The sequence below is a fragment of the Podarcis melisellensis genome (genome assembly GCF_964234715.1).
Source record: "Podarcis melisellensis genome assembly, chromosome: 18".
In the NCBI taxonomy this organism is placed as follows: Eukaryota; Metazoa; Chordata; class Lepidosauria; order Squamata; family Lacertidae; genus Podarcis; species Podarcis melisellensis.
This window is the reverse complement of record NC_138536.1, coordinates 8,442,555-8,468,585: the sequence shown is the minus strand read 5'-3', so window position 1 is coordinate 8,468,585 and position 26,031 is coordinate 8,442,555. Positions and strand designations below refer to the sequence as shown.

Here is a 26,031-nt window from a genome sequence, read left to right as displayed (position 1 = left end):
TCACTAACTAGAGCTAGGCAGACCACAGCTGAGCTCAGGTGTAAATCTCAAAGAACTGTAGAGCTGGAAGGGACCCTGACGGTCATCTAGTCCAATCCCCTGCAATGCAGGAATCCTGTCCACAACTATCCCAGGGTGGGGGTGGCCTTGAACCACCAATCTTCTAGTTGACAGCCAGACACACTGACCCATTGCTCCTCAGGAAGCTGTGGTTTGGTTATTGCAGTCACAAGGAGATGGGATAGGCAGCGAGCTAAACTGGGGCAAAAATAGGTTTTATTTTCATGCGGGTCAAAGATGCACACACTTGCATGTGCATTTGCGTACACACACAGGCTGGGAGCCTCAATGGTGCTCCTCTGGAGGCTTCCTGGGCAAAAAAAACCCGGCTAGCCCACCCCCCCCCCGCCTGCCCAACCAGCTATGGCACCAGCGAAATGACACAGTGGGGAAATTCACACTGGAGGAAAACATGGTCTCCCTTGAGCTCTGAACTGAGCTGAAGTGACTCACATTGAAAAACTAAGAAAGAATACAATTTTAAAATCCTGTAAAGTTGTGTGTCAGCTTAACGTGGGATTCTGATTGATGTGACATTTCTTAAACTAAGGAGTAGCCCCACCCAACGGTGCAGTCGTGGGGAAGACGATGCAAACAGTTTATCACGACTTCTTGGTGCCAGAGCTATGAAAAGCTGCAGCTGACACATCCCCCAATTTCAGTGGAACCATTGGAAAAAACCAAGGGTTCATGGTGGCCGCAGGATGTGCTGCAGATAAAGAATATGGGGGAGGAGGTGGGGAGGAGGAGAAGAAAAAGGACATGGTAGGTTTTGTAGGAGATGGATGAGCAAGGGAGGGAGGAAACATGAAAGGGGGTGGGGTGGAGAAGCTGGGTGGGCAGATCCAGTAATGAGCCTTCAGGGAGGAGACAGAGGAATGAGGCTTAAGCAGGGGCAGTGTCTCATTAGACTTGAGAAACATCAATTCAACATTTATTTGATGCTAACTGCATGGCCAGCACTGCAAAGCATTTGATCCATCATGCTCAGAGGAAGGAGCAAAGGAGGTTCACAGGTAGGTGAAAATGCAGAAAGGGTTACACGCTGCTGTTTTCTGAAGGAGTTATGACAGAGAAGCAGGTTTTGGGGAGAGAACAGGACATTAAGAAAGGGGACATTAACGCAACGTGTTTATGATCATATACTTGCACTGTGATCATCAATCAGGAACAACCATGTCTTGGCTCTCTATGTTCCCAACTAGCCTGGAATCCTAATTTTTCCCACGCAGTGAGCTTATTCAAGATCACTTCATATGGATTAGCTAGCCCTGTTAACTACTTTGGTGGAGGGGCAGTGAAATGGTGTGAGGTCCAGGAGGGTTCTTGCCTCCATTTCAGTGCCTGCAATGCCACAACAAGGCAAGACAAAGGGAAACAGAACTTGTTTGGGGCAGCTTTTCCTTTCTGTCCTTGAGGAAAAAATGAATTTATTTCAAGCGAATGAGAGCAGAGAAAGGAACCACTGCTCACCCCACAAGAACAGTGAAGCTATGAGTCACATTTGTTGCTATTTTCCTTTCCCCAAAGGGATCTGTATCACCCAAATGCACCAGTTGCCAAACATCCTTTGAAAAGGGTTTTAGGGGAACGGATGGAAGAGAGAGAGATGCACAAGGAGACAGACGAAAAGCAAGACTCGCAGTTCCGCCCCCACTTCCTTGCAACTGTCTCCTGCTCCTTCAGCAGGATTCTCTCTCCAGAAGGGCACCTCAAGGCTTCTGGTAGCAAAACCAGCACCGAGGGACAAAGGATTAAACAGAGACCAAGTCTCCTTATAAGTTCACTGCAGAACAGCACTGTGAACTGCTAGGGAGACACACTCCATTGTCCGACAGCAGGAGAAATCAGGAAAGTTCTCATGCCCCCACAACAACACACTTTCACTGCGAAACTTTTGTTTTTAAATAGTGTTTACCCACGTGCAAAGGGTAGGCGGGCACAAACTGAGGCCAGCATTGGGAGAACCATCAATTCATTATGAAGAAACTGAAGCCCCAGCAGCAAGCATGAAATTCCATGTCCCTTTACTGACTAGAACAGATATGCATGGTTTTGTCTGATTGCAAAAACTCCTACAAACAAACCTCTTCTCAGGAAAATTTAACAACTGCATGCACAATTTTGTTAAACCACCCAGAGTCTTGACTCTCGGCAGCTCAATAAGGGTTGGTAAGAATGCCCGCTGTCATCTCCTTGGTTTGGCAATAGGCTAATTCGACAAGTCCATTTTATTGTGTTGCACACACAGTGCTACTCAACCCTAATGTGCTTGGTTCTCATGTAGAATTCCTTGCTCTACGACAGCTTAAAACAGCTCTGGTTGTCTTCAATCAAATAGGCTTCTTCAGTCCCAAACCAAAGTCCGTAGTCAGTTGGCTGATTCAGGCTAGTTCTCTGCATGCTTCAGTTGCAGCTACATAATCTTAACTCTGTGGTAGACAAAGCTACATTTCTGCTTATAACTGCCCCAAGAAATGGATCATTTCCAAACAAAAAGAGGAACCCACCTGTTGACTTGTAATCCTTAGTGTCTCCTGCCAAATCAGCAGCCGTGTAACCTACAACTTATGGATTGCAATCTGCTGGCAGCTTAAGTTTACAATTCATGGTTCCGTTTTAGGTATCTGACAACTCTCTTCGCAACAGTCCAGTCCATCCTGGTGGGGGAACTCACTTTCCTATTCAAGATTCCCACTGCATTTGCAATGTCTGGTCTCATTGTCATGGTCAGGTATAAAAGCTTCCCTATTGCTGACCTGTACTGGTAGTTGTCTGGTAAGAGTTTAGATTCATTTCAACTCTTTAGGAAGTCAGTAATCCTTGGTATGGTTACTGAGTTGGCTTCTTGCAGATTTAGGCTATCAAGCAATTCAATGACCATCTGCTTTTGGCTTAGAAGATAAGATCCATCTTCTTTTCTTTCAATTTGGACACCTAGGTAATAGGAAACTTTCCCAAGATTTTTCACCGTCACATCCTTTGCTCAAATCAAATCAAATTTTATTAAACGGTCACAGACCAGATTAACTCGTACAGCTAGTCAGCAAAGCATAACACCGGAAAAACAAAGGACAATTTCAATACAGATTAGGCCATAACAGCAATTTAAAATTAGACAGCATAAATAAAATTAAGTATTTGCCTTCGCCTGCATATTGACATTGGAAAGCTCTTGTTTCCTGCGCCTAATAGCGGCTACACAGAATTTGGCAACATTGATCGTAATTTCAGGAACCTTATCTTCTACCAAGGCCCTCATACGTTGGAGTTCTGGTTCATTTTTAAGCTTTTGTAGAACTGGGGCAATAAAGGTCAGGCGTAGATCCTCGTAGTAACTACAGTGCAGCAATACATGCAGACTTGTTTCCACTTCTGATGAGCCACATGGGCAAACACGTGACTCATATGGTTTGCCCTCATATCTGCCTAGCAGCAGGGCAGAGGGCAGGACGTTGAATCTGGCCAGGGTAAAGGAGTGTCTGTACTTAGGTATTTGTAAATCAGCCAGATAATTTGCGGGTGAAAACCCTCTCCCAAAGTCTCTGATTGTGGCATGTTTATCCATTTTGCCCATATGACATTGTAACTCTATGTCCCTAATGCGTTGAAGCACTTGACTTTTGGCTCTCTCATATCCTGCCGCTATCAAGATCTGCGGGGAGAATCCCAAGCTTCTTACATCCTTGGCTAAGTGCCTCATGACTTGGAAATTGTCTTGGAAATTTTTAGTTGTAATGATCAAGTCGCCCACAAATGCCAAAACATAAGAAAATTGTCCATTTTTGCATTTGGAGTACAAACACTTGTCTGTGTGACCTCGCGTATATCTTGGCTGTTTGAGCATGCTGTGCCACTTCTCATTCTATGCATTTGCAGCCTTGTTTCATTCCAGAAAGCCCTTCTGAAGCCTGCATATTGGATGAACTTCCTTTGGCTTGACGAAACCTTTGGGCTGTTCTTTGAGATTCTGCTATGCAAAAATGCAGTCTTTATATGTCTCACGTCCATTTGTTTAGAAGCTAGTATGCTTAAAAGGAGTGGGACACGGGTAGCGCTGTGGGTTAAACCACAGAGCCTAGGACTTGCCAATCAGAAGGTTGGTGGTTTGAATCCCCGCGACGGGGTGAGCTCCCATTGCTCGGTCCCTGCTCTTGCCAACCTAGCAGTTCGAAAGCACGTCAAAGTGCAAGTAGATAAATAGGAAGCACTCCGGCGGGAAGGAAAACGGCGTTTCTGTGCGCTGCTGTGGTTCGCCAGAAGCGGCTTAGTCCTGCTGGCCACATGACCCAGAAGCTGTACGCCGGCTCCCTCGGCCTATAGAGAGAGATGAGCGCCGCAACCCCAGAGTCGGCCACGACTGGAAATAACGGTCAGGCGTTCCTTTACCTTTATGTTTAAAAGCATTTTAATGGCGGTGTACCTCACCACAGGTGCGGAAGTACCATCCAAGTCCTCTCCATACATTTACGAGTAGCCTTTTGCTACAAGTCTTGCTTTGTAGTGCTCGACTTTCCCTTCTGCACCTGCCTCACCTTGAATACTCACTTGCTTCCAACTGCCTTCTTCCCAAGCAGCAGCTGGGTGAGGCTCCAGGTCTTGTTCTGGTGCATCAAACTCCTCCTGTGCCGCATCCTTCCACAGGCAAGCTTCAGTGGCCAGGTGGAAGGTCCTAGGGGACATGCCAACCTTGCAATGTAGGACAGTCGTGGAGACTGGATGCCTTTGTTGGGTCTCAATTAGCGACTGACCTTTGGGCCACATCTGCATCCTCTTCACCCTCCTGTTCAGGCATCTCGTCATCGGTCTCCATCTCCTCCCTTCTGGCAGTACTGCTACTTGGAATCTGCTCCTCTGCTTCTTCCTCCTGTTCATCATCTGTGCCAGGTGGTGTGGTAGCAGAAGGCAGATATGAACTGTTATATATCATTCAGGAAAGTATATGAGGTCCTGTGTGTCTTCCTCAGACGGCTCAGAATAATCTATTACTGCTCCTCTCTTATCAGCTCTGCTGGGCTCATCAAAATGAACCATATGTCTTGCGCTGACCTTTCCTGATCTTAAGTCCATAACTCCGTAACCAGGCAAAAATGTTCCTTTGGCTGATTGACATCCAATGCCCTTTTAAAATGTGTTGGAGTGGGGGTTATTAGGTTGTTTTTGTTTTGATTATGTATTTTGAGTTTCTAAATTGTGATTTTATCCTATGAACAGCCCTGAGACCTATAGGGTGCTGTAAAAATATCCTCCTCTTCCTCCTCTTCTTCTTCCCACCAAGCATGAAAATATGTTGCAGGGTTCCCACAACACCTTCATCAAATGCAGCGATAGGGGTTTATTGTTCTTGTTTAAAATTTTATTTTTCATTTTCTCATTTCATAAATATTTTAACAGAAAAAACTTAGGTCTTTACATAATCATTCCACATTTCTCTCCTTTCTGCAGTTACTTAGCTTACATCTTTTTGTTACTGCATATCCAGTTCAAACCTCTTTACTAATATTCCCTTTGTATTCCCTCTTAATTATTCCTTACTGCACATGTTTATATCAATCCTGCTAATGCTTTGTTTACAACACATCTTCAAACAGTCAGTAATTTCCCATTCTGTTTTAAAAAGTCTCTTTTCTTGGTTTCTTATTTTTCCGGTAAGTTTCACTATTTCTGCATACTCCATCAATTTCAATTGCCAGTCTTCCTTCGTTGTAACTGTTTCCTCTTTTCATCTCTGGGCATAAATCATTCGGGCAGCCATTGTAGCGTACATAAATATATATTCTTCCTGTTCTTTGGGTACCTCTCCACCAATTATACCTAAAAGCAAAGCTACTGGGTTTTTTTTAAACAAAAGTGATCTTCAACATTTTCCCCCTAACTCATTTATAAATCATTTCCCAAAAAGCTTTTGCTACCTTACATGACCACCACATTTGGAAAAAGGTACCTCCCTTCTCTTTACATTTCCAACAGATATTGGATTCAGACTTATGCATTTTTGCTAATTTACTGGGAGTCAGATACTATCTATACATCATTTTCATTGAATTTTATTTTATCACACCACACTTTGTAAATTTCAAATCCACATTCCACAACCTTTCCCTTCCTGTCAATTCAATACAGTGGTGCCTCGCAAGACGAAATTAATTCGTTCCGCAAGTCTCTTCGTCTTGCGAGTTTTTCGTCTTGCGATGCACGGTTTTCCATAGGAATGCATTGAAAATCAATTAATGCGTTCCTATGGAAAAAGCCTTCCCCCGACCTCTTCTGGCGGGCGGCATTTTAAAATCGCCCGGGACAGCAGAGGACTTCTCCGCTGTCCGGGGCGATTTAAAAGCCCCTGGGAAGGCAGGCAGGGGGGACAAAGGCTTTCCCGCCCGGCCGCCCGGCTTCGGGACATCGTTCCGATGCCGGGCGGCTGGGGGAGGCGTTCCTGCCTCACCGCCCGGCATCGGGACGATGCCCCGAAGCCGGGTGGCTGGGGGAGGCGTTCCTGCCCCACCGCCCGGCATCGGGACGATGCCCCGAAGCCGGGCGGCTGGGGGAGGCGTTCCTGCCCCACCGCCCGGCATCGGGACGATGCCCCGAAGCCGGGCGGCTGGGGGAGGCGTTCCTGCCCCACCGCCCGGCATCGGGATGATGCCCCGAAGCCGGGCGGGGGGGGAGGCTTTCCCGCCCGGCCGCCCGGCTTCGGGACATCGTTCCGATGCCGGGCGGCTGGGGGAGGCTTTCCTGCCCCACCGCCCGGCATCGGGACGATGCCCCGAAGCCGGGCGGCTGGGGGAGGCTTTCCCGCCCGGCCGCCCGGCTTCGGGACATCGTTCCGATGCCGGGCGGCTGGGGGAGGCGTTCCTGCCCCACCGCCCGGCATCGGGACGATGCCCCGAAGCCGGGCGGCTGGGGGAGGCGTTCCTGCCCCACCGCCCGGCATCGGGATGATGCCCCGAAGCCGGGCGGGGGGGGAGGCTTTCCCGCCCGGCCGCCCGGCTTCGGGACATCGTTCCGATGCCGGGCGGCTGGGGGAGGCGTTCCTGCCCCACCGCCCGGCATCGGGACGATGCCCCGAAGCCGGGCGGCTGGGGGAGGCGTTCCTGCCCCACCGCCCGGCATCGGGACGATGCCCCGAAGCCGGGCGGCTGGGGGAGGCTTTCCTGCCCCACCGCCCGGCATCGGGACGATGCCCCGAAGCCGGGCGGCTGGGGGAGGCTTTCCCGCCCGGCCGCCCGGCTTCGGGACATCGTTCCGATGCCGGGCGGCTGGGGGAGGCGTTCCTGCCCCACCGCCCGGCATCGGGACGATGCCCCGAAGCCGGGCGGCTGGGGGAGGCGTTCCTGCCCCACCGCCCGGCATCGGGACGATGCCCCGAAGCCGGGCGGCTGGGGGAGGCTTTCCTGCCCCACCGCCCGGCATCGGGACGATGCCCCGAAGCCGGGCGGCTGGGGGAGGCTTTCCCGCCCGGCCGCCCGGCTTCGGGACATCGTTCCGATGCCGGGCGGCTGGGGGAGGCTTTCCTGCCCCACCGCCCGGCATCGGGACGATGCCCCGAAGCCAGGCGGCGGGGGGAGGCTTTCCCGCCCGGCCGCCCGGCTTCGGGACATCGTTCCGATGCCGGGCGGCTGGGGGAGGCGTTCCTGCCCCACCGCCCGGCATCGGGACGATGCCCCGAAGCCGGGCGGCGGAGGGAGGCTTCAAAAGCCGTCCGGGGGCTTTTAAATCGCCCCGGACAGTCCCGGGGCGATTTAAAAGCCCCCGGTTAGGCAGGCAGGGGGGGCAAAAGTCTTTGCCCCCCCTGCCTGCCTTCAAAAGCCGTCCGGGATAGCGGGAAGCGCTTCCCTGCTATCCCGGAGGCTTTTAAAATGCTGGCGGTGGGGAGCAAAGCCTTTCGCCCCCGCCGGCCTTCCTGGACCTCTTCTGAAGTCCGGAGGGGGGGAAAAGGCTTTGCTCCCCACCGCCAGCATTTAAAAAAAGGTCCCCGAGATTTCCCTATGGGCTTTCGTCTTGCGATGCAAGCCCATAGGGAAAATCGTCTAGCGAAGCGTCGCAAAAACCGAAAAACCCTTTCGTCTTGCGGGTTTTTCGTCTTGCGAGGCATTCGTCTAGCGGGGCACCACTGTATTATGTCCTATATACATTGCCCAGAGGGGTTTATTGTTTTTGGCTAGAAGAGAAGAAGAAGAGAAGAGTTTGGATTTGATATCCCGCTTTATCACTACCCTAAGGAGTCTCAAAGCGGCTAACAATCTCCTTTCCCTTCCTCCCCCACAACAAACACTCTGTGAGGTGAGTGGGGCTGAGAGACTTCAGAGAAGTGTGACTGGCCCAAGGTCACCCAGCAGCTGCAGGTGGAGGAGCGGGGAAGCGAACCTGGTTCCTCAGATTACGAGTCCACCGCTCTTAACCACTACACCACGCTGGCTCTCAGTGGCTAGATGAACCAGAGTACAATGCCACCTGAGAATGACCTTCAGAGAAGCTTCTTGAAGGTGAGATGAGATAGTTCTTAAGGGTGAGGTCCTCCATATGCCATCCCACTCAATCACATTAATTTCATTGCATTCCCCATATAGTGTTCTGCAAGTATACTATAGATCAATGAAACCAATATACTTTGGTTTCAATATACTTTGATTCAAATATTGTGAGGGAATGAAATCCTTCCCCTCTTTCTTCTACATGTGTTGCAAATGAGCAGCACTGGAGAAGTTGAAGCCAATTAGGATGCAGGTCTTTTAGCTTTCCCTTTAGCCTTTCTTTCATTTTTGCTTTGTCTTTGTATATTAGGACTTGAATTCTATATATGTCCATTTCCCCATTCTTTATATTGCCAGTATTTGTCTTCTTGTATAAAGGTGGGGTGGTCTAGAAAGGGAATTAATGGAGACGGTTCAGTGGCCAACATTTTCCTTTGATTTTTCCATGTCATAACTGCTGTTTTTAGGGTTAGGGTTATCAATTCCCTTTATCTCCAAATCTGATAGCTTTAAGAAGGAAAGTGCTTGGAATAGTGGCATGGAAGGGGATAGTTCAATTTGGCCCCTAATCAGTGGAATTAGTGATTTAATTTTAAATGCCGCATAGCAGAATTGTAAGTTTGGCATTCCAAGTCCTCCCTTAGATCTATGTTTATACACCATGTTGGAACTAATATGCATTCGTTTACCCAGCATTTTCCATTTTCAAATTACACACAGAAACCTTTTCTGTCCAGCGTAGACACACTAAGCATGGTGCAGTTCAACATGCAACTTTCTCTCTCAATTGATTGTTTAGCTTGTAATTTAAGCCTCCTGAACTTGGACTAGATACCTTTATGGGAATATTGCAAACCATTAATGGGTTAATATTGTTAATGCCTTCAAAGAAATTATCATAACTCGTGTGCAAAGAACATCCAAATCTATTTGATTTTGTGCCATAATTGTTTACAGTTAGATTCTTCCCTTGCAAAAGACAACACTTTTTCTTTGCTCCCCTTATTTTGGCTTGCTTGCTTAAATGCAGGGGATTTTCCTGAATTCACGGCTTCAAAGATGTGTCCCTCTCTGTTGCACTTGAAGCAAACCATTTTTCTGGTTGTAGCCTTGGCTCTCCTTTGGGACACAGAGTTGAGTCACTGCGTCTTACACTGCTGGCTGAAGAGTTTGCTCTTTTCTCCACATATTCCTCTTTCAGGTGCCCAATCACATTTCCTAGCGTTAAGCTTGGCTTATAACCCATGAGAGTTGCAATTGTTTGAAATTTAGGTCCTGGTGTCCCCAGGAAATTGCAAACTTTCTGTTCCTCATCCATTTTGTATTGTGAAATTTCTAGCTTTTCAATAATTGATAGGAACACTGTCATGTGACTGTTGGTCCTTCTTGGATTCAAGCTTTAAATTAAATAAATATCTCACCCAGGCACGGCGTGAATGCTTGCTTGCTAATCAAATTCTTTTTGCAAATTTTCAATCATCTGAGCTGATATGTCACCTCTCTCGGTGTGAACCATTTGGGCACCTGAAATACCATCCAGAATGATAGACACTGCCAATTTATTCTGCTGCTCCCAATCCTCTGAGGCTCTATCCTCAATGGATTTCTCTTTCTCAATACATTCTAAAATACCTTTCATATCATATTTGGCTTCTAATCATTTTTTACACTGGATGAAATTGCTTTGTGCAAGCTTAGGTAATTTGAAGCTTTCTTCAACAACAGAATTCCTGCTATCCCTTTCATTTTAGAAAAATCAAAAAAGAAACACCCCCCAATAAAAATTTGAAAAACTGCCATAAATAGAACATTCTCAAAATCTCCAAAAGGGAAGTAAAAATTATCTAAGCCTGTTTCCTAAAAATCCGAAACGAAAACCAAAAAGCCAAAATCCTTAAAAGGAAAATAAGTACCGTATTTTTTGCTCTGTAAGACTCACTTTCCCCCTCCTAAAAAGTAAGGGGAAATGTGTGTGCGTCTTATGGAGCGAATGCAGGCTGCGCAGCTATCCCAGAAGCCAGAACAGCAAGAGGGATTGCTGCTTTCACTGCACAGCGATCCCTCTTGCTGTTCTGGCTTCTGAGATTCAGAATAATTTTTTTTCTTGTTTTCCTTCTCCAAAAACTAGGTGCGTCTTGTGGTCTGGTGCGTCTTATAGAGCGAAAAATACGGTATATTTTTATCTTGCTGTTCTGCACTGGAAGAGCAGGTCGAGAAAGTAAGGGTGTGTTATTCCTCTCACAACAGAAACAAAAGCACCATGTGGCAACTAGGAAATAAAACACACACAAAATGTTTTTTCTGGTTAAAAATCACTTTTGAAAACCCAAAACTCTGCAAAATACTCTTACAACTAAAGTCCTTAACTCTGCCATTTAATAACTAGCATAGATATATATTGTTATACTTATTTGGCAGCTTCCAGGTTGGATGGCTGCAATGCACTGTCCTGCACAGTACAAAGTGCAGCTGCTAGAGTATTAACTGGGACCAGTCAATAGACATGCATCTTGTCTGTGTTGAGAGAGCTCTGCTGGCTCCTGGTCATTTTAGGAGCCCAATTCAAAGTGCCTTCAACCAGCCTTCCCCTGCATGATGATCTCCAGATGCTGTAGGACTCCCAACCCCCATAAGCATGGCTAATGGTCAGTGATGATGGGATCGGTAGTCAAACGACATGTCTGTGGCACCAGGCTGGGAAAGGCTACACAACTTGGGACCTGTTTATCTAACGAAGTGTTTGCTTCCGCATCAAGCCAACAAGCACTGTAGTGATCTTTGGAGGCATCTGAGGTGAAGCAGGTAGCAACCAGAGAGAGGATCTTCTTTTATGTGGCTACTCGGCTTAAGGAATTCTCTCTTTGGGGAGTCCTGCCTGGCACCTATGTACAGTGGTGCCTCGCAAGACGAAAAGAATCCGTTCCGTGAGTCTCTTCGCCTTGCGGTTTTTTCGTCTTGCGAAGCAAGCCCATTAGCGGCTTAGCGCTATTAGCAGCTTAGTGGCCTTAGCAGATCAGCTGATAAGCGGCTTAGCGGATCAGCTGTTAAGTGGCTTAGCGGATCAGCTGATAAGCGGCTTAGCGGCTTGGGAAAAAGGGGGGAAGGGGGGGGAATCGCAGGAACTCGCAAGACATTTTCGTCTTGCGAAGCAAGCCCATAGGAAATTCGTTTTGCGAAGCACCTCCAAAACGGAAAACCCTTTCGTCTAGCAGGTTTTCCGTCTTGCGAGGCATTCGTCTTGCGGGGTACCACTGTACATATCTTTTTAGCACCAAGCAGAGATCTTTTCATTTTCCATTGCTTTTATTTCCCGAGGAGTTATAGCCACTGGTTTTATTCAACTTATTTACCCATTGTCATTTATTGGCTATTTACGATTTTTATTGTAAGCTGGTCTGTCAGTCACTGAGCTGAAGGGTGCCACAGAAAGCCAATAAATAAAATGCAAGTGTTGTCTTCCTAGATCACACTGATAGTCCATCTATTCTAGCTCCTGTTCCCAGCAGTGGCCAACCTGAGGTCTCAAGAGAGCTCACAAGAGGAACATAAAAACAATTTGTTTGCACCCTGCATTTGGTCCCTTGAAGTGTTCAGAGGTTTTTTGGCTGGGCTGGGCTGGGGGTGGATGTTGACTCTCATGATTGAGGAGATTTCTTACAGTAGATATGCCTTTCCTCCTTGCAGCTTGCCTCCTGCAACCCATTTCCCTGCAACCCATTATGATGTGGAAAGCCCGGGGGGGGGGCCACTGGGTGCAGCTAGGACTTCCTCTTGGTTCCCATAGTTCCCACTTCAGGTGAAATGAACTTCCCAGAATACTATATGATGCAGGGGGATTCCTTGGCAGGTTATCACTGAGAAACAACTTTTGCATTCACCTGAATGTAATCAGTTTAAGGCCACTGATAATCTGGAGGTCAAGCAAGGTCAAGCAAAGATGACTATTGCTGCATTCCTCTCCTTTTGGTTCCCCCTGGATAACTGGTTGGTTGTTGTGGAAGACAGAGCACTGGGCTAGGCTGGTCTTTTGGCTTCATCCAGCTCAGCAGATGTTACAGCTATACCACCTCCAGAGCAAAGAGTTCTGTACAATGTTTTGGCTGGCCCATGTCCTACATGGTCTGATTCCTAATGTACTTTTGAAACGAAAGGAAGTGATGATTAGATGTGGTGCATTTAGTAAGTGCTTAACACTTGGCTGTTGCCAAGAAAAAAAATAGCACACCCACCCCGCCCCCGCAAACAGAACTTCCCAAATCTTGAAATGCCAGCAACCGCTTCTGTTAATCAGTGAAGCTTGGACTGTGCCCAGAAAACATACACAAATATTATATGTTATTTACCCTGACGATAGGGAGATTAAACCCAACATGATGGAGAAGAGAGTGTTACATCCTATCCTTCCAGTTCCTGCTCTACAAAGTGAGGCATGAGGCCCAGATGATCACTAAATTGGATCCTTCAATTCAGTTACCTGCCAATTAAAAAAACCAAGTTCTTCCACATCCTACCATGGTTTAAAATCAGTAGCTCTTAAATATTTTACTACTGATTGCCACCTGCAGGGCCAAGGAGATAGTGGTACTATAAATAGCTCCTCCTCTGAACAGCTGGAAGTCAGATACCTGTATGTAGGACTGACCCATAATATGACCATCTTTAAACAACTCCTTCTAAGGTGCAGTCTGCATGTGCAGCAGAAAAGGCACTAGAGCACTGAGGGGGTAGACAGAACAATTTCTGATTACAGGTGCATACTTAAAAAAAATGCTTTTCAAACTTGCCGAAAGAAAAAACTGGCAAAGCGGGAGGAAGGCTGGGCTAGAACCTGACTGGCTGCCTGATATGCTAGTTTAGAATTTGCAGTGAAATTTCACACAAAGTAAATGGTATAGCACGCCTACAATACAATGTGGAGCAGCCCATCTCAATCTGACACATGTCAAGAGCCAAGGCTGACACTGTAGATCCGTATGTTTGGGGGTGCTGCTGCTGCTTTGGCTTTAACAAGGGAGGGGAAGAAGGTTTTGTTGGCATAGTATGTAATGAATTTTAATATTTTTAACTATTGTAGTGTTGATTTTTGTGTACAGGCATGGTCCTCACAATAAACGGATTTGTTGTTGTTGTTTAACAAGGGAGGTATCAGCAGGCTTGGGGGACCCAACAAAGATTTAGGGGAAAATGAACTCTAAATGGGTAGAGAACTCCCCCAAGAGTGGCCACAGAATGCTCACAGGTGTTGCTGGGGCAGGGTGGGGTTATGTGAACTGGAAGGGGGAAATGGCTGGGAAGGGTAATGGAATTGAGTATCCTGGGGAAGGCAGACTGGAACAGGCTAATCAGAAATCAGATGACCAAGTGCCTATTAGTTTGGAAGCAAACTGAAGTCACCCACAAATGATATTGAGGATATTATCACCATCACCATCACCACCACCACCAGTTGAACTGGAGGTGAGTAATAATAAATCAAGCATACGCCCATCTGCATAACTGCTGGCATGCAATGTGACCAAGAAGAAAGCTGCCATCTCAAACATTGATATCAATAGATGAGACACCTACATACTTACTGTTCTTCACCCAAAGCTAGAAAGAAAGATGAAGCATGCCAGAATTATGGTTCTTCCGCAGGGGACTTAAGAGCTTTCTAAAACCCTTACACCCCTTTCTAAAGGATTACAGGTATTTAAAGAAATTGCTTGCTGATTGAGGGGACCTTGGGGTATTGTGTGCTTGCTCCTCTACTGAAGCTGCAGAATTACCTGATTATAGGGATAAAAGAGGGTGCAGATGGCGCAGTATGGCTCAGTCGATGCTGCAGCAGCATTGAATCGCCTCTCCGCAGCAAAGTTGGGTGCTTTGTTTTTCCACAGCAGGGAAAGCAAGGACTTCAAGGGCTCAGGGTCACCAACATCCTCCTCACCAGAGAATGGTAGGGTTTCTAAAGAACAAGAGAGAGAGAGAGAGAGAGAGAGAGAGAGAGAGATAGATCAGGGTTTGGTAAAGAGGCAGGAACAATGACTAGGGATGACCGACTTTGTAAGGCCAATCCACTCAGCCATAAAGGAGACACAAAAGCCAATCAATTAATGAAATAAACACACACACATTTTTTGTAAACTTGTACCTACCAAATAACTGAACACTAAGTCTAAGTGAACTTTTGTTTATCAAAAATATAAGCTTAGACTTCTGGACCTACTCAACCTTAATGGCTGGTTAAAATAATTGTAAAAAAAGAAAATATAAAGTGAAAAGCAACCACAGTACTGCTATAGAGAAGTTAGCTAGCCTTGGAGCAGTCCAACTCCAAACCATCCTAAAATGTCATGGAGGAGGCAGTAACTTTTCAGTGCATCAGAAGTTCTTATCTCCTCTTTGTCAGCTGCCTCAGGATCCATATGTGGAAGCCATTACTGGCTGCAAGCTACCTCTAGAATCCAAAACCGCATGTCTCTGAATACCAGTTGCCAGACAACAAGGGGGAGAGAGAGGGCCACTGACTTCATGTCCTGCTTAGGAAACAGGATGCTGGGCTAGACAGGCCTTTGGTTGAATTCTGCAGGGCTATTCTAAAGAAGTACTACTATGACTACCAATAATAATGATGATGATGATGATAACTACTACTACTACTACTACTACTACTACTTTATTATTAATATGCTTCCCATCTGATTGGGTTGCCTCAGCCACTTTGGGTGGCTTCCAACAAAATATTAAAACACAAAAACATTAAAAAACCTCCCTGTGCAGGGTTGCCTTCAGATGTCTACTCAGTGGCGTAGCGTGGGTTGTCAGCACCCGGGGCAAGGCAAGTAATTTGCGCCCCCTAACCCCTGGATTTTAGCACTCGAGTGCGAGCGCGCCCCCCCAGATGTTGCGGCCGGCCCCCCCTGCACCCCCACGCTACGCCACTGGGGCTGGGGGCGAGCGAAGGAGCCAAGGACCCCCCCTAAGGCTCAGCAGGAATTTATTAAATTTATTATTTGCGGCGCCCCCGCGGGCCGAGGCAGCCAAAGCCCCCTCCCCTCGGGTGTCTCCCCGCCCCCTCCTCTCCTTGGGCTGTAGGTGGAGCCCGCGCTCCGAGGCGCTGCAGATCGGGGCTTGGCGAGCGCCTCTCCTCCCCCCCCCCGGCCTGGACCGGGGGCTTCCAGCCGCGCTCTGTCCTCGCCCGACCCCCCCCCCCCGCAGCTGAGAGTTGCGCTGAGAGCCGGAGCCAGCCCCCTTCCGCCGGGAGACCATCGCCCGCCCGCCGGCTTCCTCTCGGAGGGTGTTGGGGAGCGCAGGGCGCGGCGAGGCCCCTCGGAGCTCTCCTCCCCCCCAGTCGGCAGAAGCAGCCGCCGCCTGTGGCTGGGCCGAGGGGATGGCGGCGGGGGCGGGGTGCGGAGGCTGCCCATGCCGGCCAGGCGTTGGTGGTGGCGGCGGCGCTGCTGCAGCGGCTGCTCCTCCTGCGAGCAGTGAGTGGAGCGCAGCCGCAGCGGCGGCGGCGGGGGGCGCGCGCACACTAGGGCGCAAGGCTGGCGGTGGCGGCGGGGAGCCCGGCGGAGGAAGGAACATGTCCCTTCCCTCTGGACTCGCGCCCCCCCAGAAGTTGCGGCCGGTGCGGCCGGCACCCCTGGCACCCCCCACGCTACGCCACTGTGTCTACTAAAAGTCAAACAGATGCCTATTTCCTGGCATCTGATGGGAGCGTGTCCCACAGGGCAGGTGCCACCACCAAGAAGGCCCTCTGCCTGGTTCCCTGTAACCTCACTTCTCACAAGGAGGGAATTGCCAGAAGGCCGTTGGAGCTAGACCTCAGTGTCCAGGATGCTGGAGACACTCCTTCAGGTATACAGGTATAACATGCACGGGGTTAAAAAGTGAAGGAAGCAACTGGCACATTATCTGTCTGGATTGTTCGGCACAGAGTGTTGTTCCCCCAAACACTTCCATGCAGGCCTCTCATTTCCCAGCTTTCCTCCCCATGCACAGTGGTCTTGTCTATATCGGTAAGAGATGCTCAGTTCAGAAGTGCTGCCAATTCCTTGACGGGGAGCAGGAAAAGTCACAGTTTCATGTGGCCAGGCTTGACAGCTCTGTGACTCAAGCCCCTGAGAAGGACCAGTGCTTCATGACAATATCCTTCAGGTGGGAGGCGAGGCCTCCTGGCTAAGATCTGGCAAGCCAATGGGTAGAGAGGTGAAGCTATCACCAGAAACAGAAATGATACAAAGGATAAAAAAAAAACTGCTGCCAGCTGTCACCTGCAAACCTCTCCCCTAGACGACTGTGGAGGTGCTGTGATGCAATCAATGTTCACTCCATTCTAATTGTTCAGGGGAGAGCTGTCAGCGAATAAAATGTCGATATCTTGCACAGATTCTGTGAAGGAATGGAAAAGCTAGTTTTCTGGCTGTTAATCTATATTGTAATGCAACCAGGGACATTGTGGTGGCAAAGTCAACGAAGCCTGATTGGCAGAGCTGTCTTCGTGTCAGAGATAGGCAGGAGGGCTGCAGCCTGCCAGAAGTTCAGCTGCTTAGGATTTAAAGAGAGCTAGGGCAATTCAAACAGCCCAGGAGAAGGATAGGCCTAAGAGAAGTGGAGGGCAGGGGAATAAAATACGAGGAAGCTGGAAGGGGCTTGCAATGGGTGTAATCTAGAAGAACGAGGGAATGAAGAAAAATCCAGAGGGACGCATCTGAGAGAAGGACAAGGGGTAAGAAGAGAAAGGAAGTATGCACATGTAGTAACTTAAAGTGGCTAACCAAAGTATCTCTTCTGTGTCTCGCGATGGGCTTAATGTGATAAGTTCCTTTTTCACAATGTATGGAAGGTATGCTCAAATGTGCTGGTCCTACTCTCTTGCAATAGAAAAATCAATGCAATTCTGCTTTGTAGCTTGCAATCCTGTGCAGGAGAGACTTCCCAGTTTCAGGACCTAGCACATCAGCAAACAGTGAATACTTTCAGATATGCTAACTTTTCCTTAGCAGGTATGGAGTATCTCCAGGCCCAAATAGCACTGGCTGAGAGTCAAATACCACCACCCTACTCTCCCCAGCAGAGAGAACCAATTCTCTGGGGTGCACAGCATACGTGCCACCCACTGCAAAACTTTTGCCATGAGTGTTCCAGTGTTCCACTTTTCTACAGTGAATGAGGATATCATTGAACTAGATGTTCATAGCTGCAGCCATCCCAGGGTGCAACTTCTGCAGAAAAGGCAACATCTAAGCATGGATTGTCCCCAATCCAGAACTAGTTTAGGAGCTGTGCCTGTGGGGAAGGGAGAGGGGAGAAAGGAAGTATTCCTCTCTTTGCTTGACAGTCCTGGTGACAGAGTAGGGCCCAAACTCTACCTAAAAGAGGAGATGGGGTTTCCTGCCTTTCCCTGGACTGTGCCTCAGGGAAACAAGGCATCTGCAGCTGGTCGTGCATCAGGACCTAGATCATGACCTCCACCAGCAGAATGTGGCATGTAGGCCTTGTGCCATCCTAATGGGATGGAAGAACTTCCAGTGGAAGTTCCTCCTTTCAGAGGAATCTATCAGTAATGTATGACTACCCTCCCCTGTCTGGAACAAAAATGTTACAGCTGCACTGCTCACCTGTTGAAACTGCACCTGCAACTTAAATGTGTGTATTTTTTCTGCCCGAACTCCCCTAAGGGGAAATGATGAGGGAAGAGAACAGAAACAGGCAAACGGAAAAAGTTTTGCAGAACTCCATCAACACCCTGTCCCTTGGCACGAGACTGGAGGAATCTCTCCCATGCACTGTGGCAGTTACAAATCTGATTAGCACAGCCTTGCAGATTCAAGCACTTGAGGATAATCCTCTTCACCGGGGGGGGGGGGGGACGACAGGACGACATTTTGTTTCGAAGAAGACTTGAACCATCAGTCTGGACATAGGATAACAATGGCACAGCATTGCCCATTTGTATAGTCATAGGGAAGGGGGACCTCTGGCTCCTGAGCACTTTCCGCAGTCCACGCCAGGTGTGTGTCCATGTATGCACAACTGTGTGTCTGATCATGTGCTAAGAGGCATTTGTGCTTTGCCCTGCCTGCTACTGGAATGTGCCACATCCCAGTGTCAGGAGCTACAAAGTTGTTCCTTTCTGATGCCCAAATTCTAAAAAGGAAGCCACTGGCCTGTATTGGCAGATAAAACTCCTGAAATGCTATGGCACCTGGTGGATTCACAGATTCCTTATGGCATGTGAGGTTTTGAAAGATACAGATGACTTGGTTGGATATTATGATTTACTATTGCTAATTAAATTGGTTGGTCAATTTTTCTTGTCCAAGGCACCTCACAGCAACTTACGAGCAATCAACCAAACAAACTTGAAACAAATCCACATAGATACATTAAAATCAAGGGGGTATGGGAAATTAATAAATCTCACCCACTCGAAAAGGCCACAGGTAGTTAAGAGGCAAAATTATAGAGGAATTATAGAGGAACATTTCTGCCTGGCAACTAAATACATATAATACAGTGGTTACCAGGTGAGCCTCCCTGCGGAAAGCATTCCACAAACAGGGAGCCACCACTGAAAAGGCCCATTCTTGTGCTATCACCCTCCAAACCTCTGGTGGAGGTGGTACAGGATTGTAGGGTCTATCTTGGTGCATATGGGGAAGAGGTACTGGTTCCTCAGTCAGCAAGCAACCAGACAGGCGAGGGGGAAATTGAGAGCGTCAGCATGGTGTAGTGGTTAAGAGTACTGGCCTAGGACCTGGAAGACAAGAGTTCAAATCCCCACTTGGCTCACGGGGTGTGACCTTGGGCCAGTCACAATTCTCAGCCTAACCTACCTCACAGGGTTGTTGTGGGGAAGGGGAGAAGTGTATACATCGCCTTGGAGAAAAAGATGGGATAGAATAACTGAATGAATGAATGAATGAAAATATCATTCTGGTGGCCTTATAGAGATGTACAGATGAAGACTTAATAAAGAGCAACTAATATGTCCTTCCTCACTCAACAGGTTTGTATGCACAAGGTCTCAAGTTCAATCCCGGGCGCCTGCAGTTAAAAGGTTGCAGGTTAAGTGAAAGACCTTTGGGCTGCTGCCATATGCTGCAAGTTTGGATACCCAGGTGGGGATCCACTGGCTGAGAGGAACAATACTATAACTATCTGTAGAGAGCGAGAGGCAGGTGAAGACACACACACACACCCCTACCTCCACCTACCTGGGAATATTTCCACCAGGAAAGATGGGGAGGGTTGGACAGCATAGCTGGAAGGTGCTTGGAAGAACCTGTATACTTACCCTCATCACTTGAAGCTTCCTGTTTCACCACAGAAAGTGGGGAGCGTGTGGGTGGCTTGCCTAGTGGGTGCCGGCGACTTTTCTTAATCTCCATCTTCAGTTTAGAGAAAGTAGAAGTTGTCTGGCGGGGGGGAACAACGAGAAAACAATACAACCGTATTATTTCAATATATGTCAGCTAACTCAGGATGGTGGAAGCAAGGCGCATGTTACAGTGAAAAGCTTCAAGGCAGGTCATCGCTACCCTTGGCCCTGTGGTGATACCAGGTCAGTAAAGTCCTGCGAGTTGAGGGGGGGGAGCATAGTCAGAGCTGTGCATCCCCTTATGCTACTAAAGCCCAAATTCCACAACAGAGCAATGTAAACTCTGAAAGTGAACGCAGTGTCTAGCAATTTTGCTTAACCCAGCCTGCTTCTGCCATGAATGAGGATTATAGAACCACAGAAGTCACTGAAAGGACTCTTCTGCATTGTACATACGCTTTCAAGCCTTTCTCCGTCACCACAAGGGCTAGAAACCTCAATCTAATCAAAGCAGAAGCCCTCAAGGCCCTGAATTCTACAGCAAATCCCTCCCCTTGCACAGGATTGCAAGAGCATGTAACACATGTACCTTTGAGAAGGGTTACGGTTATTTTCTATATGGATACTCCAGCCTGAAAGTTCTGAAGACCTTTTTAATGACATTAGAGACAGCATTTGGGCAATGAAAACAGCTAATGGGGGGGGGTGTTGAAAAATTTTCTTTTCTAAAAGAGGCTTTTAAAAGCAGGACTGGATAAGCATGTGGCAGAGGCACTCTATTCAAAGAGCTACTAAAGAGAGGGCTTTCTCAATAGTGACACTCCACTTGTGAAACAGGCTCGTCTGGCACAAGTCTTGTAGTCTTTTCATCCCCAAATGAATATCTTTCTATTAAAACCAGGTTTTTTTAGAACACTTGTGGTTTTTATAATCTGGGTGTTTCGGTTTAACAAGTCACATTTTATTGCAAAGATTTTTTTTTAAAATGGGCAATCAAATTAAACCATACTCAGTTATGACTAACACAAGATATCACCCATTTTGTGTTGATTTTAAGACAGTATTTTATTTTAACTTTCGCCAACCTTCTAGAGACAGGGAAGGGATTGCACACAGGCAAGGGTCACATCCATGCCATAGATCTGAAGCACTCTCGTGCCACTTTAACAGTCATAGCTTCATTGGTCCACCAAACTAAGTGTTGTCTATAAGCTGACTGGCAGCAGCCCCCTGGGGTTTCAGATGGGAGTCCCATTCCTATCTGGAGATGCTGGGGACAAAATCTGAGACCTTAGTCTACCAGATCTGAGCTATGGTCCTTTCTCCCAAGATAAAGTATGAGTCCAGTCATCCTGGTTCTAAAAAATAAAATAAAAGAGGGTCGATTTAAAAAGGAACTCATATCAAGGCAGATCAAGGGGGGCAGCCCTAGATCAAGGCAGACTGGGGGGCAGCCTTGCTCAGTATTGACAGTGATAACTCAGGGTTCCTTACAGGGGTCTTTCCCAGATTTACCAGGTGATGCCAGCAATTGGGTCTGAGGACTTTGGCATACAAAGCAGTTGTTCTACACCGGGCAGCCACAGCCCTCCTTCTAATGAATGGTCCAGATGGTGAACACTTCACTATACTGATTGACAAGGAGCTCTGCTAATGTTGCAAGATACACATTCAGACTCTTGGGCTGCATTCTGGAGAACATGGTGACTCATGGGCATCCAGGAGCTGGCCACCTCCACTCCCGTGATAGCGTAGCCTGCGCCTGCGCAGGAAGGCTGGATTAAACGATGCACAGAGCTGGGAGAACCATAACTGAACAGTTCTTACTGACATAAGCTTTTCATTTACCAGGCAGACTTCATGTCCCCAGTTGAGGCACCGGCTTGTTTCTCCTTCCTCATGCGTTGTGTTCAAACTCCTAGTAGCTTTCATAGCAAAACCAATGAATGCACACAATTGCCACACCTACCTGCTGGCATATATGCACACACACACCCATCTGAATTTTAAAGCCCGCAAAGCCAATTGTGCTAGAAACGCTCTGTCAGAGAAAGGGTTGCCTAGCGATGGTGACTCAGTATAGGCACTCCAAGGAAATCAGTGTGTTTCAGTAATTCTCAGTTCTGCAGTGGAGAAGAGTCAGGGCCCTTTTCTTCATCTACATTCTTTGTGCACCACTGAGGGGGCTTTTCATTTTTACCCAGAAATCAATTTACTTTTTAAAAAAAAAAAAGTGTCAGGGACTGTGCTAAGGTAAGGTTCGTGGAATGCTGACTGAGTATACAGTGCCAGAGAAGGGCCTTCCAATCACAACTTTTTATGCCAAAACAAAACTCAGAGGTAATCTATCTAGAATTAATTGTGCTATTTTTATTCTCAATGCCAATATCCATGGGTGAGTGGAAAGGAGAAAATATACACTTTTACGACCCGGACTGGGGACTTGTTCCATGGGACAAAGACCTGTGGAAAGTAATGGCTCAGTCGGTCGTGTCCTTTAGTTTCCTCAGTGTGCGCGCACGCCTGTGTGTGCCTCCACATGCCTACAAAGGTTCAGTCACATGAGCAGTCTGAAGCAATACAGCTCAGACACAACTGTGCTGCTCTTATGTCTTGGCTGGGGAGAAAATCCAAACACCTTTGCTCTCTGCTTCTGAGAATTGGGACAGTGTACGAAGGGGAACTGCAGGAGGAGGTTCAGTATTTGCTGCTCTGGGTTCTGGGGGGGGGGGGACTCACTACAAACTAAGACAGCCCTGCAGTTATTTCCTACTTACACATTTTTATAAAAACACTTCACCACTTGGCAGCAGAGAGGAAGAGCTCTTCTGGAATACACTTCTCGTTCTACCTTTTTGGGGACATTGCCCTGAAGTAACGACGTCTGTCAGCAAGGAGTTCCCAAGTAGTTCAGCCACATGTTGTTTCTCTGTGGAACTGCAAGCTCTATGCTCCCCTGAGATGGCAGCCCTGCTCTTGGCTATGGGGGAACTTATTCTATGATAGCTGACACTTTTTCAGCCTGCTTCCACTATCAACCAAAAAATATAATTGCAGCCTTCAAAGTGTATTTCATTCAGGGCCCAAACTTCCCCCTCACCCCCCTATTCTGCTCCTAGCTGTCCCCAGCTTCTTATAATACTACTAATGCATTCTTCTTCTTCTTCTTCTTCTTCTTCTTCTTCTTCTTCTTCTTGTGCAATTTTAAGGAAATCCTGTGACACCAGCATGCGCAAAAAGTGGAAAGCTGCATGGGCCAATAAGGGATAGAAACTCGACAGTGAAAAAATGCCCATCTTTAAAGAGCAATGGGGTATTTATGCCAGGGAAAACCGTATGTTCACAGGCCCTCCTGCCACATCGGAAGTGCTGCCCTCCATCACCACCTGGGGCTGCCAAGCATAGGTTCCATTTGTTTCTAATGCTCAGTCAGATGGTCTTACATCAAACAGACACGGAATACCAGCCTAAAAACTCAAAGGGGGACAAAAGAGACCACAAGGAAAGAAAGAAAATGAAAACAGCAACACTTCCACCATTTATTGCCAGGCTACACGCCACAGGCACTTCACAGCCAGACAGTGTAGAACATTGCACCCGCTCCGCCCATGCGCTGGCCAGCAGCACAAACACGGGCAAACAAGAGTTCTGCTTTGGCACCAGGCACTTAACACGTTGCAGCACAGTCTGATTTCTTGGAGGCGTCTGGCGCAGCCAGCCATGGAGAACTCCCATGAAGAGCCAAGTGCATTCCAGCGCCACTCAGGACTGGGCAGAGGCACCCAGAGGCGGCCCCGTTAAGCCCAAAGGATCTTGTTGATTTTCAACCGGATTTTTCTCCAGTCAGCCGCCACTATGTCCGAGTACTGCTTGTACAAAAGGCGCCTCAAGCGGGCAACCACGTTGTGTGGCAGAGCGCGCTTCCCTCTGCCCCCGCGATAGCTAACAGTGCTTCGCCACCTCCGCAGCTCATCCGGGGGGACCATACGGGTGAACAAAGCTGCAGCGTATCTCGCTGGCTTGCCGCTAACTCGCTTGAACAACTCCCGCCTCTCCCTTCTAGGGATCCTCCACAAGGTGATATCATCCGAGCGTAGGACTGCCTGCAACAGGTGAAGGTGCATTACTTACACTGGAATGTGCAATGGCCTCCTCCCCACATTAGAAAAAAATAATAATACATCCTGAACCACTCAGTTTACACTGCACCACACTCATCTGGGCAACCCTGTTCACATTCCAGGGGCTGAGGGAGGAATGCAGCGTTCGAAAGGGCACACAATTCGACACAGACAAACAATTCGACAGAGAAACAGACAACACACAACAAGAGCACCCCAAATTTCTTGGGCTTTGGAGATCTGCCTGATTTACTTCAAGTTTATCTCACTTCAACAATGGTACAGTGATTCTTTGCTTATAAGCACAAATTCTTCCCTATCAAGGGCTCCCTTATTAAGGTCACTCCTCTTGGGCCCTGAGGAAATATTATACTCAGGGAACAAAATGATATAAAGTATATAACATTAACATAAATGACAGAGTCATTAAGCAAATCTCTCTGCTTGGAGAGAAATATAATGGGTGCATGTGGGGTGGGTGAGGCAGGGGTGGTGGTCATGTGAAGAGCCAGTGTGGAGTAGTGGTTAGCGTACTGGACTAAGACCTGGGATTCTAGTCCCCCCTCAAGTTGTGAAGCTCTGTGGGTGACTTTGGGCCAGTCATGGTCTCTTAGCTGAACCTACCTCACAGGGCTGCTGTGAGGATAAAATGGGAGAGGAAAAACCATGTATGCCACCTTGAGCTCCTTGGAAGAAAGATGCAATATACATGTAATAAAATAAATAAAAAGTTTGCAGGCCAACTGAGTGAGCCACTTAAAGGCTGAAGAAGAAGGTGATATCACCGGCCAAACACAACAGGTCAAAGACAGAGTCAGATGAGAAGCACACAGAAAGAAGAGTCTGCCCAGTGAGCTGATGGGGCTTTGTCTCAACAAGAAGCCATTTCAAACTCCTATAAGCCTGACAAGATCACATTGCACTTTCAGATGAACTGTCTGTAGCCACCAATTCCAATACCGCATTCTGAGATATCACTGGGGGAATTCCCACTTGGCAAGAGTCAAACTCTAGGTCAAACCTCTACTCAATGCCTGCCCAATTTAAAAGGAATTCCAAAAACACAAGACTTACAAAGCTACTAGGTGATTTACAGAAGGGTAGACAGATTGACTAAGTATACAAAACCCCAAACTCCTTTTAAAGTGAGGGTAGGCACTGAACATTAAAATCTGATGAACTTGATTCAAAGCACTGTTTCAAAATTGGTATAATTCCTCTCCGGGTAACACACAAACCATGAGAAAATGCTACAACAGGGCAGTTCTGTCAGGACACTGCAGACTACAAGCCCACAAGGTGCCCTTTTTGTTCTCTCACTATGTGCAAATGCACACAGACCACATGTGTGGCTGAAAAAATAGATACAGCAAACTTCCTATTTGCCATCATTTAATTTCTAAGCATCAAGTCCCTCCCCTCAGTCCAACTTTTTGAACTGTGTGTGTAAATTATCTGGCTGAGGCAGGGATCATTCCTTTTGCTGGAGCACAAGATAGCAAAAAAACAAACAAAAAAAACAGAAGGGATGTGATGTGCTCAAGAGCTAAAAAGAACAGTGCTAAAAAGCAAGCCTTGCAAGCAAGCCCAAAAATGTTTGTACTAGCCTGCCAATACCTAGATGGCCTGAAAGGATGAGGGTCAACTAAGTTTCCCTGCCTTGTCACCTGGGGGAGTGATTCTTAGTCCTCACAGTTGAGGTTATTTCATGTTCGGATTCATCTGAGGGGGAAAGCAGCATTAATGTCTCTGAGAAATAATCAGGTGTTTGGGGATGGGCAAGCACTAAGCCATTCCTGTCATCATCTTCCCGGCCTGGCAAGCTAAGCACATGGTGTTCACAAACAATCCAAGCACCAACAGATTATCAATGCTGCATCTTCAATCAGAAGACTAAGTTATGATCCAAAAAGGCAATCTCATCAGAGAACCCATGTTGTTCCAGTGACAAGGAGGCTTGGCTTCTCCCTGGGCTCAGGTCTGTCCTCTGTTATGCACTGACTGTGAAGACACAAGCACTCTGTTCCCCACCAGTGAAATGGAACCAATAGTGACCTATCTTGCAGAGCTGCAA

General features: G+C 47.6%; 1 protein-coding gene and 1 long non-coding RNA gene across 4 annotated transcripts in view; both read right to left on the bottom strand.

The window, feature by feature from the left end:
* The window catches only part of KDM4B (lysine demethylase 4B), a 167,052-nt gene that overhangs the window by 24,904 nt on the left and 116,117 nt on the right, over window positions 1–26,031 (bottom strand). For 2 of the 3 annotated variants that reach the window (XM_081895424.1, XM_081895425.1), the window contains exons 11-12: window positions 19,813–19,933; window positions 14,300–14,478 (exon numbers count right to left, since the gene is read on the bottom strand). In XM_081895424.1, the coding sequence (XP_081751550.1) occupies window positions 14,300–14,478; window positions 19,813–19,933 (300 nt within the window). Of the gene's footprint in view, window positions 1–14,299; window positions 14,479–19,812; window positions 19,934–23,346; window positions 23,940–26,031 lie in introns of those variants that run through there. The other variant, XM_081895426.1, reaches the window with a different exon arrangement.
* Window positions 8,483–13,442, bottom strand: LOC309361038. Its single transcript, XR_014164322.1, has 2 exons — window positions 11,781–13,442; window positions 8,483–11,413 (listed from the first exon to the last, which is right to left on the bottom strand). It is a non-coding gene; the product is annotated as an uncharacterized lncRNA (long non-coding RNA).